At 36.9% G+C, this 19,196-nt stretch overlaps 1 protein-coding gene across 1 annotated transcript in view; it reads right to left on the bottom strand.

Annotated features, from left to right (window-relative positions):
* Positions 1-7,079: 7,079 nt before the first annotated feature.
* PLEKHA3 (pleckstrin homology domain containing A3) overlaps positions 7,080-19,196 on the bottom strand; it is a 26,769-nt gene continuing 14,652 nt past the window's right edge. Inside the window, exons 5-8 of the mRNA XM_040475520.1 lie at positions 18,515-18,679; positions 15,371-15,414; positions 13,043-13,158; positions 7,080-9,906 (exon numbers count right to left, since the gene is read on the bottom strand). Of these exons, the coding sequence (XP_040331454.1) occupies positions 9,779-9,906; positions 13,043-13,158; positions 15,371-15,414; positions 18,515-18,679 (453 nt within the window). The 3' untranslated portion in view covers positions 7,080-9,778. The remainder of the gene's footprint in view (positions 9,907-13,042; positions 13,159-15,370; positions 15,415-18,514; positions 18,680-19,196) is intronic.

The following is a 19,196-nucleotide window of genomic DNA, read 5'->3' as shown; positions in this document are numbered from 1 at the left end:
AAGAAAGAAAGAAAGAAAGAAAGAAAGAAAGAAAGAAAGAAAGAAAGGCAGTCAATTCACAGTCCCTTGCAAAGGAGGATTAAAAAGAAAATAAAAGAGCCAAAATAAATGTCAGTCAGGTCAACAACAGCAGAGGTCAAAAGTACCTGTGAAGATATATAGAGTTACCTCCTTCTGTGTCACCAGCTGCACCATACAGATGTGCCACCTTGCTGTCAATGAGCTAATCTGAGTGACTGCGTATACACCCACATTAAAATGCCTAGGAAGCCATCAAAATCCTAGAGGAAAAAGCAGGAAAAAACCTCTCTGACCTCAGCCGCAGCAATTTCTTACTTGACACATCCCCAAAGGCAAGGGAATTAAAAGCAAAAATGAACTACTGGGACCTCATGAAGATAAAAAGCTTCTGCACTGCAAGGAAACAATCAACAAAACTAAGAGGCAACCAACGGAATGGGAAAGGTTACTTGCAAATGATATATCGGACAAAGGGGTAGTATCCAAAATCTATAAAGAGCTTACCAAACTCCACACCCAAAAAACAAATAATCCAGTGAAGAAATGGGCAGTAAACATGAATAGACACTTCTCTAAAGAAGACATCCAGATGACCAACAGGCACATGAAAAGATGCTCAACATCGCTCCCCATCAGGGAAATACAAATCAAAACCACACTGAGATATCACCTCACGCCAGTCAGAGTGGCCAAAATGAACAAATCAGGAGACTATAGATGCTGGCGAGGAGTGGAGAAACGGGAACCCTCTTGAACTGTTGGTGGGAATGCAAACTGGTGCAGCCGCTCTGGAAAACAGTGTGGAGGTTCCTCAAAAACTTAAAAATAGATCTACCCTATGACCCAGCAATAGCACTGCTAGGAATTTACCCAAGGGATACAGGAGTGCTGATACATAGGGGCACTTGTACCCCAATGTTTATAGCAGCACTCTCAACAAGAGCCAAATTATGGAAAGAGCCTAGATGTCCATCAACGGATGAATGGATAAAGAAATTGTGGTTTATATACACAATGGAGTACTACAGGGCAATGAGAAAGAACGAAATATGGCCCTTTGTAGCAACGTGGATGGAACTGGAGAATGTTATGCTAAGTGAAATAAGTCATAGAAAGAAAGATACCATGTGTTTTCACTCTTATGTGGATCCTGAGAAACTTAACAGAAGACCATGGGGGAGGGGAAGGAAAAAAAAAAAAAAAGGTTACAGAAGGAGGGAGCCAAAACAGAAGAGACTCTTAAAAACTGAAAAAAAACTGAGGGTTGATGGGGGTGGGGGGGAAGGGGAGGGGATGGGTATTGAGGTATTGAGGAGGGCACCTGTTGAATGAGCACTGGGTGTTGTATAGAAACCAATTTGACAATAAATTTCATATTAAAAAAAAATGCATAGGAAAGGTCTGTAAGGATACCCACCAGAAAAGAGTGGTTATCTCAGGGGGAGTGGGGGTGTCAAGGTGAACTTTCGCTTTATTCATAGTCTAAATGATTATTTAATAAGAGAGAATATACTCAGGTACTGCTTTAAAAAAAAATAAGAGAAAGGGTGGGAAATAACCCAGCTCTCTGAATTTGAAGTCTAGAGTCTTAAGAGAAGATGGCGGGACTGAGTGAGGCTGACAAGTTTCCCTAGAATGCCTCCTTTTCGTTGCACATAACTCATTAGTCTTTATTCCCAAACTGCTACATCTCATCCAAAATGACAACTTCTCTCTGCTAATGCCGAGAGCAGATGGGAAAGAAAAGAGTGTGGGGGGATAGCTCCTGGTGGCTATGGCTCCCTTCGTGACACTGTTCTCTCTCCTTTGTTGCTGACTGTCCCCGTGCTACCAAACCTGGTAATATACTTTATACTGAAAGCTCAGTGGGTAAAACAGTCTTTGTGACAAATTTTCAAAAGCACAAAGAGTATCAACAGCATCCTCCTCTCACTTGGACAGAATGAAACTAAGGAGGAATTCATTATAGTCAGACATTTTATTCATCGTTGATATTCTGAATACATCACCCATATAAACTATCCTTCACTGATGTCAAAGGAATTTCTGAATTTGCTAATATCCCTGTACATTGATTCATTTATCTATCACAGTTAATAAAAAGCTAATATATCCTGCTGTAAATTCTGTGTGTGTCTATTTATTCAGCAACTAACTGTAGCCCAAAAGCATATAAACTAAAATACTAAATAAAATAAACAGATTAGGGGTGCCTGAGTGGCTCAGTTGGTTAAGCGTCCAACTTCGGCTCAGGTCATGATCTCACAGTTTGTGAGTTTGAGCCCCACGTCAGGCTCTGTGCTAACAGCTCAGAGCCTGGAGCCTGCTTCAGATTCTGTGTCTCCCTTTCTCTCTCTGCCTCTCCCCTGCTCGTACTCTGTCTCTCTCTTTCTCAAAAATAAATAAACATTAAAAAAAAATTTTAATAAACAGATTAATTTAAACACTTAGTATTTCAGGATATAGTAACAAAATATTCATCATGCTGATCAGTCATGTATGAGTTACACTCCTGGTTCTGCATATTTTGGATGTTTTTGTATGCCTGCACTTTAATATCTTTGTTACAAGGCTATAATGTGGTAAAGCAACTGGCCCATAGTGTTACAAATGTTTTATTATCACAGAGATCAACAAAATACTCTTTTGGGGAATGCACATTATGAGAAAAGAAAAATTCTATCCTATGAAAATATACAAGATTAGTTACTGCATTTGGAGAAAAGACAGCATAAGGGCTCCAAAGCTGTAGACATTAAATCTTCAGAGATGAAATATCAAAGCAAATAGTAAGGGCACACAATAATATTCCCATCGGGAAAGAGGAAAATGCCCACATCAAGCTAATAGCAGGCACGGTTTTAACCCTGGCCATGTCTCCCTGTTTATTCTATACTAGCAAAGTCAACCTGATAATTTGCAAAGAAGTTTATTCACACTAAGTAACTGGCTATTTCTTTTGTAGAAAAATTTCTCATCTCGGGGTGCCTGGTTGGCTCAGTTGGTAGAGCGAGCAACTCTTGATCTCAAGGTTGTAAGTTCGAGACCCACGTTGGATGTCGAGATTACTTAAAACTAAAATCTTTAAAAAAAGAAAATGAAAAATTTCTCACCTCTAATAGTATTAATATTTACAGCCATTTGTCACAACCATGGGACTCTACTTCAGTGAGAGAGAATGCAAATTTCCTTATAAATAAAAAAACTTCCCCAAAGTATGCAGCTCTCTACCCATAAAAAGAGGAGTGTGAGCACCTAATGCCACTTCACTTCTAAGAATTAGAATTCAGCATTATCATACACTCAATCTAGATACAAAGAAGATACTTTAACTGAGCAAATGCAGACATTTTGATTTATAACTTCACAACATTTTCTGAAAACTATACAACCACTGACAAGGTCATAGATCCAGTGACTGGAGTCCACTGTTTGTCCATTTCTATACTCTATATACTCAAAGAGTATACATTTACTGGCTGTAGGAAAGGCATAATAAACATCACCTCCATAAATTTATTTTCTATACTTCACATTTAGATGATCAAAACACAATACCAATAAAGCTTAAAAACACATCAAAATTGTTATTATATGCTTTTAAAATCGTATGCAGTAATCACTACTGATTGGATTTTTTAAGGCTTTCATGTATCTTCGAAAGATTACATCTAACCCCTGAACATTCCATGTGAAGTCTAGTTAAATGAGGGTCAATATTATCAAACACTAGATTTTTCCATATGTCAATAATTCTTCCTGTGATGAAAACATTTTAATTTAGATCTAATGGATTACTGAAATAAGGGTGATAGTAGTAAAAATAATAATGGTAGCAACAATATTAATAATAGCTAACACTGATTTAACACACACCAAGTGTCAGGCACTGTTCTAATTGCTTCAGATGTATTGATTCTTCTAATCCTCACAACAACTCTATAAGGTAGGTAGTACAGTAGAATCATATTAGTTAAAAGTCATTAGAAAGTGGAAACAATAAATTACAGAATAATACACACAGTTTTATTTTCTGCACACTATCTGAATTGAAATCTAGACTTCCAGTTAAATACAGTAGACTGACCACTTATATTTGTTTTCTCTACCTCCAAACCCCACCAAAAAGAGATCAAAGGAATATAAATGGTATTAGTCCATAAAGACAAAGAAAACAGGCTATACAGCCATGAGATTTTAATAACGTTCATAAAAATAGAAAACAAGAGGAGGTGTGATAACTAATCTAGCAGAATGGAGGAAGTTAAAGCCTTAGTCCCCAGAAGAGAGAAGCCAACAAATACATTCTACCTAGCACCTAATAAGTTCAGGACTTGGAAGTACCAGGTGTTACAGAAAAAGGGAGTGAAGTATACAGCTGAATATAGGACTAGAAATCTGTATAAAAAGCAACTGGACCCCACGTCTTCTTCCCACTTTCCACAGCCAGACAACCCACCCAACCTCTATGCACAGAAGAAACTGAATGAGAAACTGAATGTGGATATCACCATCCACAGAAGGCTGGAGTGGGGCGGGTCAGGACATAGGGACGCTGAAAGTAGGAGATTAAGGAAAAGCCACCATATAAACTCTGGGGTCCTCAGCCCTCTTTTTCTACCCTACCAAAACTTAGGAGTCCTTTCTAGAGAAACCAAATGGCTCCAAAGAAAAGATCCCCACTGAAATGAAACGGTATCATAAAAAAGGAACAGAGAGAAAAAAAAATCTTAGAAATTAAAATACATAGCTAAAAAAAAAAAAATCAATGGAAGAGCTGGATGATAACAAAAAGAACAAATATAATACAACACAATGAACAACCGGAGAGGAAAAATTTTTTTAATTAGAGGATCAATCTGGGAGTTCCACCATTCAAATAATAGAAATTCTAGAAAGACAGGATGGAGAAACTGGAGGAGAGAAAATTGTGAAAAAGATAACACAGAAATATTCCCAGAAATGAAACAGACAAGTCTACAAATTGAAAGACTCCACCAAGTTGAGTACCCATTGGCATGAATAAAGACCCACACAACATCATGAAATGTCAGGGGTAAAGAGGAGCCTCTAAAAGCTTCCAGAGTGTAAAAGAACAGGTCTGTATGAAAGAATAGTTTCAGAATTCTCACAGAAATAATGAATGCAATAAGACAATGGAGCACTGCTTTTAAAATTCTGAGAAAAAATTATTTTCGACATATACTCCAAACTACCAACCATTCAAGAGTAGAGACATTTTCAGACCTGTAAAGCCTCAAAGTCTTTAGCTTGCCATACTTTTTTCTAGGAAGTTTTCAGTAGTGAATACACGTTGGCAAAAAAAAGGGGCAGTGAATCAAGAAATAGGAAGTCATAGGATCCAATAAACAGGAAATCCAACATAAAACTAAAAAACAAAGTAGGTCCCAGAATGACCGCTGAGCCATGCACAGGCCTAGAGAACAACAGTCCAGATGGCAGAAGATGAAGGATTGTGGAAGAAAGGTCCCCGAAGGTAAAAAAAAAAAAAGGAATTTGATAGATTATATGATGTTTTGGAGCATTTAACCCTTTGAATAATCTTTGCAATTGAATATAAAAAACTAAGCAAATTTTAAAATCAGGTAATTATTAATTCAGGGAAAAATAAGGTTATAGTTGAGAGGAAATAATGATAGTTCACCACGGGGTTCCTTAGTGACCAACATTTAGAGTAGTTCCCCAGCTTATCCCTGGGGGATATGTTCCAAGACCCCCCAGGGGATACCTGAAACTACAGATAGTACTGAACACTTTATATACTAGGTTTTCCCTATGCATACGTACCTATGATAAAGTGTCACTTATAAGTTAGATGCAGTAACAGATTAACAACAATAACTAATAATAAAATAACACAATTATAATATACTGTAATAAAAGTTGTATGAATGTGGTCCCTTTCTCTAATATCTCACTGTACTGTACTCACCCTTCTTCTTGTGATGACATGAGATGATAAAATGCCTACATGATGAGACAAAGTGTGGTGAATGAAACAGGCGCTGAGATGAAGTATTACGCTACTACTGACCTGATGGTATGAGGATGATCATCTGCTTCCAGACCGGGACTGATTGCAGGTAACTGAAACCAAAGAAAGCAAAACCACAGAAAGCAAAGCAGCAGATTTGGCGGGGGGGGGGGGGGGGTAATTGACTGTATAGCTATTGATTTTACAAAAACCTGTGGCTAACTTGTAGTGGGAGAAATGGGAAAGAAATATGGGAGAGGTAGGGATATAAGAAAAGTAAATCCTGGGGCGCGTGGGTGGCACAGTCAGTTAAGCAACTGACTTCGGCTCAGTTCATGATTTCACGGTTCATGGGTTCAAGCCCCATGTCAGGCTCTGTGCTGACAGCTCGGAGCCCGAAGCCTGCTTCAGATTCTGTGTCTCCCTCTCTCTCTGTTCCTCCCCTGCTCGTTCTCTGTGTCTCTCAAAAATAAATAAACGTTAAAAAAATTATTTTTTAAATAAAAAAAAAGAAAAATCCTGCCTAACATGAAAGGAACTCAAGAAAGCATTTCTGAAATTGATAAATCAAGAAAAAGTAACACAATATCTTTTCAAATAGGAACAAACCACTAGGAGTTGAAAGTGCTCATCTCTGGACACTCAGCTGGGGAGAGGGAGGACTTTTTTTTTTTTTTTTTTATAAGCCTTCTAGTTCTACTTGGTTTTTTAAACTATGTACATGAATTACTTTAATAAAAAGAAAACTAAAGTTTTTCTAAAATTTTTTTAATTTACAAATTCAGTATGAATTCAAAGAAAGGAGAACCGGGGACCTGGAAAAACATGAAAAGGAAACCCTATCTACCAGCTACAACTTCCTTGCCCCACCTGGGCTACTAAAAGACAGACCTCCTGGAAGGATCTCCTGCAGTCTACCCAGGCTTTCTTTCAGGCCAGAACACTCCCTCTGTACCAAGTGGCAATAGCAAGGCTCAAAGGACAGGCATGGAGGCACTTCATTTAATAAAAGAAGTGAAGAATTGGTACAGTCCAAATTAATGATATAATAATGTATGTGGAATTAGTGTTAACAGCAGTATCATATTAATATATTACAAAGATATATTTCCTGAGATCTTAATGGTGATTTCTAAATACTAAGTGTAATAATACACAGTGAAAAACTACAATTCAGGGTTAAAGGTTCCATGGTGACTATCAAATGAAGATACTTTATCTCCTGCTTTAGAATTTAAGTTCAAGTGACAACATCCATTTCTCAACTTGTCCTGATCGAAGGTAATACAATAAATTCAATGTAATGTAAGAGAATTCAAAAATAGTCCAATTATAAAACAATTCTCATCAAAGTCACTTTAACCATGGAGGCCTGGATTCCCACACAACGGAAATCAGGCACTTGAAAAGAAAAGCAAGCACTGGCTTTGGTTAGAAGATCAATGACATACCAACAGTCTCCAAATTTCTCGATAACCCCAAGGCCTAGCTAGACAAAGCAAAAAAGGAACAACCACTACCTATACATTAGAGAAAGTTATGACAAGCTAAAATTCTTACAGGATTGTTCTTATTTGGCTTATCTTTTTCTTAAAATTCAGAAAAGTCAGGCACACTTGAACATACACAGGGCTCCTCAAAATGCAAGGTTCACTGAAGCTTTATCGATTGCTTCATGCTATCAATTCACTAATCAAAACCTAGACATAATTCAAGATACATTTATACTCCTCCCAAAAAATGATTTCACAAATGTGTTGGTTCCTAAGGGAAAAAGCAGGTCCCAGTAACAATAAAAGCCATACTTAGGAATATGGCACACCTGTTCAAAGCACCTGTTTCAAGGGGGAAAAAAATGATACAAACCAGAAATGATAGCATTTTATTTTAAAAAATATTTACAGAAAACTGTTCAGGAACTCATCTTTTTGGATAAAGCAATAAAAAAATGGATTTGTTTCCTATGAGTTCAAAAGCTTGTTATAGTATTTTCATTATAAACCTACTGGTTCAAAAAAAGTACCTACCTGAAAAACTCCCTATCAGTAGCACCTTGACTTTCATTATCTAGTCACTATGCAAATTCTTACTACCACAAAAAAAAGGAAAAAGTCTGATTACTCACTCAACATGAAACTTACTACATTATTAAACTTTTCTCAAATTCGACATATGAAGTACAACATACGAATGGAAAAATTCCACTTAATCTAGCCTAATGACCTGTGTGCTACTTAAAGTCACAAATACTTTTAAGCAGCAATGCATATTAATATATTTAGATTGTGTCCATTTTAAACTTACAATTACAGATTTATTTTAGTGAAGTAAATACCAAATATTAACTGTTTAAAAAACTTCCCACATAAACCTACAAGAGAAATTTAAAGTGAAACAGGCCACACTATTCTAAGCTCATAGGCAACAAAACTAAAAATATGACTCATTTGTGTATTCACTAGGCGGTCCAAATATACAAACAAAATCAAAGCAATGAAGAATACTAATAGCACTTGATAAAGATCAGACAGAATATCAACAATGTAAAAAATACAATGTATTATATGATACGTTTGAATGCAAAAACCATATATTTATTAAACATGTGATTAACTTAAAAACACCAAACCAGTTTGTTTTAAAGTGCTCCTCATCCAAGACCTTGGACAAAACCATCACTCCAAAGTGAATTTTTTTAAAAAAACAGTTTACAAGGCAAACACTGACAAGAGGTATGGACAGGCACTACCAAAAAATGCTATTTGTTCTTTAATTAAATAATGCCATTCTCAAGTGATGTAGAGTGGTCACTTTGACAGAATTCCTTTTTTGTATAAATAGTCATAAATAAAAAATGTCTCTAGCTAGTCTAAAGAGCTGCAAACATTAATACCTTACAACAGCAGCTTAATGTCTATTTTAGGAAAAAAGCACTAAAATCCTCTTCCATTGAAAGGCGTTTATTTCTCTGGTGTAAGTGAGCAAGGTCACTACAACATTAACCTCTTTTCTAGAACAATGTAAATAACAAATGTATACACATCTTAAATTTGGTAGGTCATAAAAGTCAGGATGCAATCATTTTTTGATGCAACGGAAAAATAAATAAATAAAAGTTAAATACTTTAACCCAACATTTGGTACTGACAAATCAGTAGTGTCAACTTCACATATGAAGGACAGCACAGTCTGGTTTTTAAAAAATCCTCAATGTGTCACGGTATTTGGGCTAAAAATATTTGGAATATTAAATGTCTCCTTTTGCTTAAAAGAATACAACAGAATCACCATCAAGCTGCTATCGTAACTCATTTTTAGCTGGGGTAAAGTGACCATTTGGTCCATGGCACAAGTTACATATATCACACGTCTGTCAAACTGAAACCTTATGTTTATAAGATTTCATGTTTATAAGCTACAATACACCCTGACTAAGCTGTCAGTCCCTCACAGTTTTTTAGAAAAATATCTACATTTGTCCTTATGGATGTCAAAATGTTACACCATCATTTGTTTAAAAAAAAAAAAAAAAAAAGATGCACATTCATACTGTGAAGTTATTAGGAAAATACTCTTGCAAATAAACTATATAAAGATAAAATACACTTCAAAGGTATGTGGGTTGTTTTTTTGTTTGTTTGTTTTACAGTATTCTATAAAGTGCAGAGAAATCCTAAGGGAAAAACTACTCCCTAGAACATAGTTTAATTACAGCAGCTTTTGCATAGCAATACTTAGAGGAAGTTGGACACTTCCATTTCCTCAGGAAGAGAAGGATGGAAGAGGATCTTCCGATTCAGATTTTTTTTTGGCCATAAGTCTGCTTTCCTCGGGAATGGTTGCTGATGCCAAATCTCCATTAAGTGTATTTCTTGAACAGTGAACAGGTCCTATTCAGAGATAAATTAAAAGGTTAAACAGCCTATCAATATAACTCCAGTTCTTTACGAAAAAAACAATTTTAAATTTCCTACTCAGGGACATGAAATTCCTTCAGCTTCCTACTAATTTTTTGGTTGACTGTTGAATAGAGAAAAATCTAACTTTCCCACTATTGGCAGTCATAAGGAGAAGCTTCGGAGTTAACAAAATAACTTATGAAGCTATCTGGAGCAGAGACGGTTTTGTTCACTGCTAGAACCACGGTTGGCATGTAATGGGCAGTCAATAAACATGTGCTGAACTGAATGTAGTCTTTCTTAGCTAACCATTGCTTTTCAGGCCTGATTTGTTTTAATGCTGTCCGTATCCTCCTTGTGTTCTAGGGTTAAAAAAAAAAAAAAAAAAAAGACCCAAAAAGGTTACATGCCTAACCCAAGATTACCCAACTGGTAACAGAACTAGGACTAATTCAGGTTTGCTCTTTTTACCACAAGACTTTCTGAGCAGAGCTGACAAGGTATTTCACACTGAAAGGTCCCATATCTCCACTTGGAATGCAGCTGACAGAACTATCATTGCAGTTCCGACTGAATACAGTTAAACACACTGGCATGGCCCTGTTGCAAAACAATTGCACTTTTATATGTACATATTTATTTGAATTTACCATAAACATTTATTACTTCTATAATTTTTAAAAATCCAGTTAATAAATAATAGAAGCAGTTTTATCTCTCCAGGAAAAGAATATCTGGGGATAAAGGCTTCGGACTAAGACCACCCAACTGTAAAACATGTACTTTGTAAAGAAGAACAGTAATTCAGTCTCTGCTCTGTAAACTAACTGAGACACTAAACTTTAGGATAAATAGCAGGAAACCTAAGGATAAAACTTCTGACCTAGGCTACACTTCCCAATTTAAAAAAAGTTCTAGAGAACTGAGACACATGTATGTATATAAATATGTATGCATGTGTGTATGTTTGTGCAGATATGTGTGACTACTTTTGTTACACTCCTTAGCAGCTAACTAGGGGAATGCTACATGGAATAAGGCATGCATACTCAGAACTTATAAAAATTGTTTTCAAAAATTCAAAACCAGGGGTGCCCGGCTGACTCAGTCGGTAGGGCATGCGACTCTTGATCTCAGGGTCATGAGTTCAAGTCCCACATTGGGCATGCAGCCTACTTAAAAAAAAAAAAAAAATTAAGGGGCGCCTGGCTGGCTCAGTCTGTTAAGCATCCACCTCGATTTTTGGCTCAGGTCATAATCTCACAATTATGAGACTGAGCCCTGCTTCAGGCTCTGCACTTAGCATGGTGCTTGCTTGGGATTGTCTCTCTCCCTCTCCTTCTGCCCCTCCCCCACAAGCTTGCTCTCTGTCTGTCTCTCATAAATAAATAAACTTAAAAAAAAAATTCAAAACCAGCGTGCTTAAAAAGAGAGCAAAGAAAAATGGCTAGCTTTAAAAAAATTATTTTCACTGTCACAAATAAAAATGATCCCCATAAAGTAAAAAAGAGCTGCATCCAGAGAAAAGTACAAGGCAGCATATAGAGCTCTTTCATGGGCTCTAGATTAAAAGGGTCATGTATACAAGGCAGAAAGAACAAGGTATATCAGAATATACATTACCTGCCCCCAGTAATTTTTCTTCCCACACCTAACCCCTAACCCTCTTCCTCTTATCTCTTTCAAGTTGTACTAAATTGGCCCAGGAAAGTTACTTTCTCCCTTCCCCTTCCCACCCTCACCCATTTTCCTTCCTTCATTTCTTTTACCCATTTCCTCAACTTGAGTTAAAAATGGCAACGAGTGTAGAGTAGTCCTCTATGTCAATAAATAGTTCTGTGAAGAAAATGGACTTAAAAAAAAAAAGGGGGCGCCTGGGTGGTGCAGTCGGTTAAGCGTCCGACTTCAGCCAGGTCACGATCTCGCGGTCCGTGAGTTCGAGCCCCGCGTCGGGCTCTGGGCTGATGGCTCAGAGCCTGGAGCCTGTTTCTGATTCTGTGTCTCCCTCTCTCTCTGCCCCTCGCCCGTTCATGCTCTGTCTGTCTCTGTCCCAAAAATAAATAAACATTGAAAAAAAAAAAAAAAGATGCCATCAACTCCTAAAAATCTGAAAATGGGCAGCAGGCCCTCTCCAACCTCCACCATTTTCGTGAACTCTACATTCTCCTCTAATTAAACCTGTTTAACCTTCTGGTTCAGTGAAACAATTCTATCCTAATCAATGTGAATTAGCTGAGCTCTTCTAGACAACCTAAAGAATCTAAACACCACTTATCACACCATTTCCAGAAGGGAAATAAAATCTGTTCCCAACAACAGACTTACAAACTCCTGGAACACAACCTGCCCCCCAAATAGGAACTCTATGTAATTTCCATCACACATGCTTCATGGGCAATAGTAAAGACCCTGAAAAGCAAAAGTATATTAATAGAGCTGTAATAATAAGACTCTATTTGTGTTCACTGGAAATCATGGTCACTACTGTCTAACTAGATATTCTGACACATTTTCAAAGCTTTTTCTTGGAAGAGAAAAATACATTTTAACCTAAATCATAAAACCTTGCCTAAAGTATTCAATCACAGGATGCTGCTCTTTAAAGAAAAAAGGAGAAAAGGGCATAGGAATAAATGCTACCATAATTCACCACCACCACCAGAAAAAATTATTTTCCTTGGCCATTTCAAATTATTTAAGCAATAATACCGATTTTTTTTTTCTCTGCACTCAGAACTTGCCTTTATTTTCCCCTAGAATCCCAACCACAATTGATGCTTTGTTCTAAAACGCTTTTTTAATGTAAATATAGTGGGAGTAGAACATTACTAAGAGATTACTAAAATATAGTGGGAAGAAAACAGTTTGATGTTATACATATTAATCTAAGATATGGCATTTACACAGTTACTCAGCACTTTTTAGTTAATAATAAAGGTGTCTGTAGGAGGATATTATGAGCTTCTGTTGATTGTGTGCTATTTGCCTGGCTCTGAATTAAGGAATTAATCCAAAGGGAAAAGACAGTGTTCACTGTCAGTGTCCTTCATTGACTACAACACACATAGAGTCCCACCACAATTTGGGGGAATAAGCCAAAGAAAGAGAGAGGGCCCATTTAACTTACTGTCTGGGTCTTCAAGAGGAGTATCATTACAAGAGTCTGTATCTGAGTAGGTTCTTCGGCGTCGCTGGGAGAGTCGGTGAAGTGTAGATATTGGTTCTTTTACAGAGTGGCTATTCCTGCAAATTAAATAAAAAGCATTGCATCATAAGGCCTTAAACAAATGATAACACCCTGAACTTACCTGTAGTTTTACATGACTTATTCAAATGAAAGAGAACTATTTTTATGCCCAAAGTTCTATTTTAGCAACATTTGACTCCTTCAAAGGTCACGCCACAGGCAAGTCAAATCATTCACAATCCAGCCGGTAACCTGAAGAATATGGCCTCTGAGCCGAATTAAATGGAAAGGGGGAACCATGAAGCAACTTCTTTTATACAGAAGGGTCCACCAAGACATTAGATATACCAGATGGTTAACAAATGTTTGAAAACTAGAAGTTATGACCTACACAAGTGCATGAATCTAGTGTCAATCCATATCATCAAAAAAGCAGAATGAAGGGGGTGGGCAAGTAGGTTAGGAACATGCTAGACGTCAACTCACTGACAGCAGCAAGAACAAATAAATGTGGCAAATGGAGGCCGTAAAAACTATTTTAAAAAACAGTCTAGAAAATCAGAAAAGTAGACAAGTCAATCTAAAATATTTAATATAGAAATAAACCACCACCACTCAACAGCACCTTGGCTACCACTGTATAAAAACCCAACATTACTGTTCTTAATGATAATCTTGATTCATTACGAAAAAAAATTTTTTTAACTCTAATTATATTTTATCTAATTAGGTAGAAAAGATAAAATACAGTTCAGAAAAATTTCTATCATAAAAATGAAAGTTTATAAAAGGAATCAAGCTTCTATTTTTCTGGAAAATTCAGCTAGTGAAACTCTTTATTCCCTGACAGGACTGGATACATATATTCATCACTGGACTCTGTGCACATAATAGTCCAATCACAGATTACATAATCATGGAGGTGGGGGGGGGGGCAGTGACAAAACAACAGTAAGGGCTCAGTTAACAGTTATTTTAAGAGTTTTGTTTGTTTGTTTTTTGTTTTTTTGAGAGAGCATGAGCATGAGGGTCAGAGAGGGAGGAAAAGAGAGAATATCCCAAGCAGGCTCTACACTATCAGTGCAGAGCCTGACACGGGTCTTAAACTTATGAGTGTGAGATCATGACCTGAGCAGAAACCAAAAGTCAGATGCTTAACCAACTGGGGCCACCTAGGTGCCGCACTTACTCTTTTTTTTTTAAATTTTTTTTAATGTTTATTTATTTTTGAGAGAGACAGAACGAGAGAGAGAGAGAGAATGAGGGAAGGGCAGAGAGAGAAGGAGACACAGAATCTGAAGCAAGCTCCAGGCTCCAAGCTGTCAGCACAGAGACCAACGCGGGGCTAGATCCCACGAACTGCAAGATCATGATGTGATTCAAAGTCGGGACACTTAACTGACTGAGCCACCCAGGTGCCCCGGCAGTTATTCTTAACATAGAGAAATAAAGCTAATGTCACTACAATTTCATCATTGTCCGAAGAACCAAATATGACAACTAGGGCAACTTGAAAGACTATTATCTACTAAGATAATGAACATTTCAGGGGCGCCTGGGTGGCGCAGTTGGTTAAGCATCCGACTTCAGCCAGGTCACGATTTCGCGGTCTGTGAGTTCGAGCCCTGCATCAGGCTCTGGGCTGATGGCTCAGAGCCTGGAGCCTGTTTCCGATTCTGTGTCTCCCTCTCTCTCTGCCCCTCCCCCGTTCATGCTCTGTCTCTCTCTGTCCCAAAAATAAATAAACGTTGAAAAAAAAAAAAATTTAAGATAATGAACATTTTAATAACCTGGGATATTGGCGAGATCTATCTAGAAGGCAAATGTCTTAATGTGTTCATATGCATATATACTTTAAAATATCAATTGGTTTTTCTCTCTTTTCAGTAAGATCTTTAATTCGTAAACAACAGATCAGCATGAATATGTGACTATAAAAAGCTGTAGTAAAGTGAGTCTAAGCTCACCTCAAAACTGGATTTTTTTTTACCATCATTTGATATAATTTCAAACATCTAAAAAAGGTACAATAGTCGGCAAGGTGCTTACCTTGCTGGTTAATTCATCCACTCATTTTTATCTTCACTGACTACCTACTAGGACCAGGCCCTAAACTAGTAACTAAGAGATATAATGCTGAGCAAATCAGAACCAAGCTCTGCTCAAAAAGAGTTTCCATTCCACACTACTTCACATTAAAGGCCCAAAGAATTTCCCTAAGTAGGTAAATTTCTGAGAGTACTTGGTTAAAAGAAAAGATTATTTTACCTCTCTGAACTGCAAGAACCAGGGTGGCTGACAGAACGCTTCATCTAGAAATTTAAAATAAAATAAGCATAATTAGTATGCGAAGTAGAATACAGCTCTTATTATCATTATCATAATTAACACAAATTTACTCCGAAAAAAAGATGACTAGCCCAAGATATTTATTTTTTACAGACTCAAGCAACACTATTAGCACAATGTCAAGCTTTGTCCCTAATAACAATTAATTGGAATCTTTCTCAACACCTATCAAAAACATGCTAGATTCTTTTCTCAATACTAAAAACCAAATTTTACATCATATACATAACATATATCATATATATGTGTGCATATGTGAGTGCATGTATATAAAAATATTTTAAAAATATATAACTAATCCAAAAAAATCATACTATTTAAAGCAGTATCTAGCAAGCCAGAAAGTATTCTAATAAATATCTTCCTCTCTCTTTTTCTTAAAGGCCAGGAAAAGAGGCTGGTAGCAAAGCTTCTCTTTGTAATTCATTATTCAGGTAGCTGTTATACAGATGTTCTAAAGTGTGGTTTTTGTGGAAGATAGCATTAATAATCTGAGTCTTTTAAGAACTCAGAAGAACCCTAAGTCTCAAGTCTCTAAAACATACATTTTAAAAATTAAAAAACCTGAATGAGCAGAGTGTTAATAAATATGACAAATACTAAACACAATTTAAAAGATCCAATGACTCCACCAAAAAAATAGAAAGAGACCACCAATTAAAACAGATTATTTCAATGTTTAGCAAGGTAGCAGAAAAGCACAGTTTATACTACAGGTTGCTTTTATATTTATATGCAGGGGCTCAAGGGTCTTACCAGTCCAAGTCTAAAGTCTGTTATGTAAATAAGTGGCTGCTGTATTTGTAATGTAAGCCAACAATAGCTCTGAGAAATCCCAGCTGAAATGATAACAGATATGACCAACCCATTTTGTAGTCCAGAACATCTAATATGATTGACATTAAGATACAAATGGACATTAACATCTCCTTTAACAGAAGTCACTCCCTTCGGGATTACTAATCCAATGACATCACCACTACAATTATCACTCAGTCTGGAGTCAAAATGATGATTTTCTGAACTTCCATTATGACCTGAAATAAGACTGAATGCAAATTTATTCTAAGAGGGACACACTGATATTAGCTACATAAAGTAGTTTAACAATGAGTTTTAATAGTTTTAGAATTCTCAAATCTTTCAGGTTTATTTCCCATTTCCTCATATTATTAAAAATATATATATTTTCCCACAAAGACTGACCTTTTTTTCCATCTGTGTCTCCAGAACTAATTCTCATAAGCCACAACTTTTGCTTTATGTATGAAGTAAAATGGCAAAGCAAGGAAAAATAAACAGCCTCTAACCAGTATTTTTTAGATTAACCTATTGGATTTCCTGTAACATTGCTACTGATAAAAAGTTTTGGTTTAAAAGAAACAGTTATCATTGCTTCTTATGCATAAAATACACATATGACCTCTCTGGACTATGGAGCATTTATAACAGAAGGCATTTTCCTCAGAAATTCAGTACAAAAACAGGCAGTTTTGAGGTGGCTTTATTGCATTTGATTCTATAAGGTCAAACATAGTAGTATTTGTAGTGAAGTCTGTATTTGACACCTTATATATCAACTTCAGGAACACAGTGTTATATATACACCCACCTCAAAAGACCTTTTCTTGTTATTCAACCATACAGGTTATCTCACAGTTCATAACGTATCTACAGTTGTGTTATAAGGCAATATTGTCAAAATGTTCTACTGAACACCACAGTCTTGTGAGCTGTTATTTAAAAATACACAGGAAGGGTTCACTTGTCAAATAAATTTCAGAAACAACGCACACCACCTCTCCTCAGAGATTCATAATACACATTATCATAAAAGAGATTCTAAGATGTCCAGTGACAGACCCATTTAGAACTTCCCAAACTAATCTGCCCATAAAACTCATTTTCATAGTATACCTGTCTCAGAGGACATTATTAGCCCATCATACATTGATTAGAAAACGATGATCTAGGAGCGCCTGGGTGGCTCAGTCGGTTGAGCATCCGACTTCGGCTCAGGTCATGATCTCACAGCTTGTGAGTTCGAGCTCCGCATCAGGCTCTGTGCTGATAGCTCAGAGCCTGGAGCCTGCTTTGGATTCTGTGCCTCCCTCTCTCTCTGCCCCTAACCCACTCGCATTCTTTCTCTGTCTCTCTCAAAAATAAATAAACATTAAAAAAAAAAAGAAAATGATGATCTAAATAAACGTAGGTAATAATCTTTACTAAATCTCATATAACTAAATTGGCTGGCGTGGTTAAGAGAACCTCGGAATGAGTTGTACCCAATTCCTTCTTCTAACAAATATGCCTTCAGGTAATTGCTAAAGTAGTAGCCAAGTGGTATTGTTCCTTCTATAAAAGGGCTCCCGAAAACACTTGGATGAAAGAAATGTAAAGTCTCATCAGACTCTGTCTCACCTATGAGTTCCCTACAGCTTGCCTGGGCAAGTTTATTAACCTGGAAAGGACAAGGAGTTCACCACCCCTGGCAAAGGGTAATCGTTCAGAGCGATCACAAGGAAAGAAACTGACATGAAGCACCTGCATTACACAGATCAGCTCCTTTGCAATGACCTGCTGATGGAGAAGACCTTTTATTTTATAGATGAAGAAAATGAGGTCCAGAGAAATTAAGTAACTTGCCTACTCAGAGGGCTCAAGTCCAAATATGGACTATAAAATACTGTTTTCCCTGTAACATGTTCTTTCAAACCCCTGTCAAACTCCTTTAAAGATCTGATTAATTTTATTCCTTTGTGAGTAAAACATCACCCCATTGTGATGTTTTTACCGAGTAGAGCACTGTCCCCAACCTTTTCTGTGTCACAACACCCACAGAGCATTATAATATATTTCTGGCACTCTGGGGTAAATGGCACAGTCCCTCCAAGGGAAGAGGACAGGACCTTGGCACATGCTGAGCCCACAGAGCTAAGAGGCTACAATACAGAATATTCTATCTGTTGACCATTTCCCTCCACTGCCAGTTTCCATCTTTAAAAACAAAAACAAAAACAAAAACAAAAATGCAACATCACTGGAAGAAAAACAAGTTCCAACCATTTGAACAGGAGAAGGCGACACAGGGGAAACCAAGGGATCCGGATGGGACAGCTGAAACATCTCAGGTTTAAACTTGGCATTCGCTATCTTCACACATTCCTCAAGCGTTGTGATGAATGTATTACATGTGGCACTAAGCAGAGAAGAGGCTTCATTCATGTTCTGAAAAATTACACAGAGTTGAAAAGATTCAACCACAATTATATGGAATCATGCAGCACATTATAATCACGTAACTAAACCTTACCTAACAACAGACACCTTACTAGGTTACGTGCAAATCTATTTAAAATATACTACCTTAGACAATTAAAGCAATATATAAATAAGAAATGTCTATCAGGCAAACAGTGTACGAAATTAGATTCCATGAAAAAATAAATTTTGCATTTAAACCAAATATCATATTGAAAAACTATATCCAAAAATTTATCTTAGATAAACCTAACCTAAACAGTAATTTTCTAAGTATCAAAATTCTGAAGGTGGTCACAGCAGAACACCCTGAGCGTTACTAAGTGGCAAGCACAATTCATATCTACTCCAAACCCATTCTCCTGACTGGTGGAAGCCACTCATGGCTATTCCATGACCCTCTGTCAAATATTGAGATTTCTTAATTTCCACTGACCCAGACAAAAAAAGATGAGAAGTCTGTTAAGGAGTTTCTGGGACTTTT

The sequence above is a fragment of the Herpailurus yagouaroundi genome, unplaced genomic scaffold, assembly GCF_014898765.1.
Source record: "Herpailurus yagouaroundi ecotype Mexico unplaced genomic scaffold, PumYag 140, whole genome shotgun sequence".
NCBI lineage: Eukaryota > Metazoa > Chordata > Mammalia > Carnivora > Felidae > Herpailurus > Herpailurus yagouaroundi.
The sequence above is the reverse complement of the archived record's forward strand: the minus strand, read 5'-3'. Positions and strand labels throughout refer to the sequence as shown.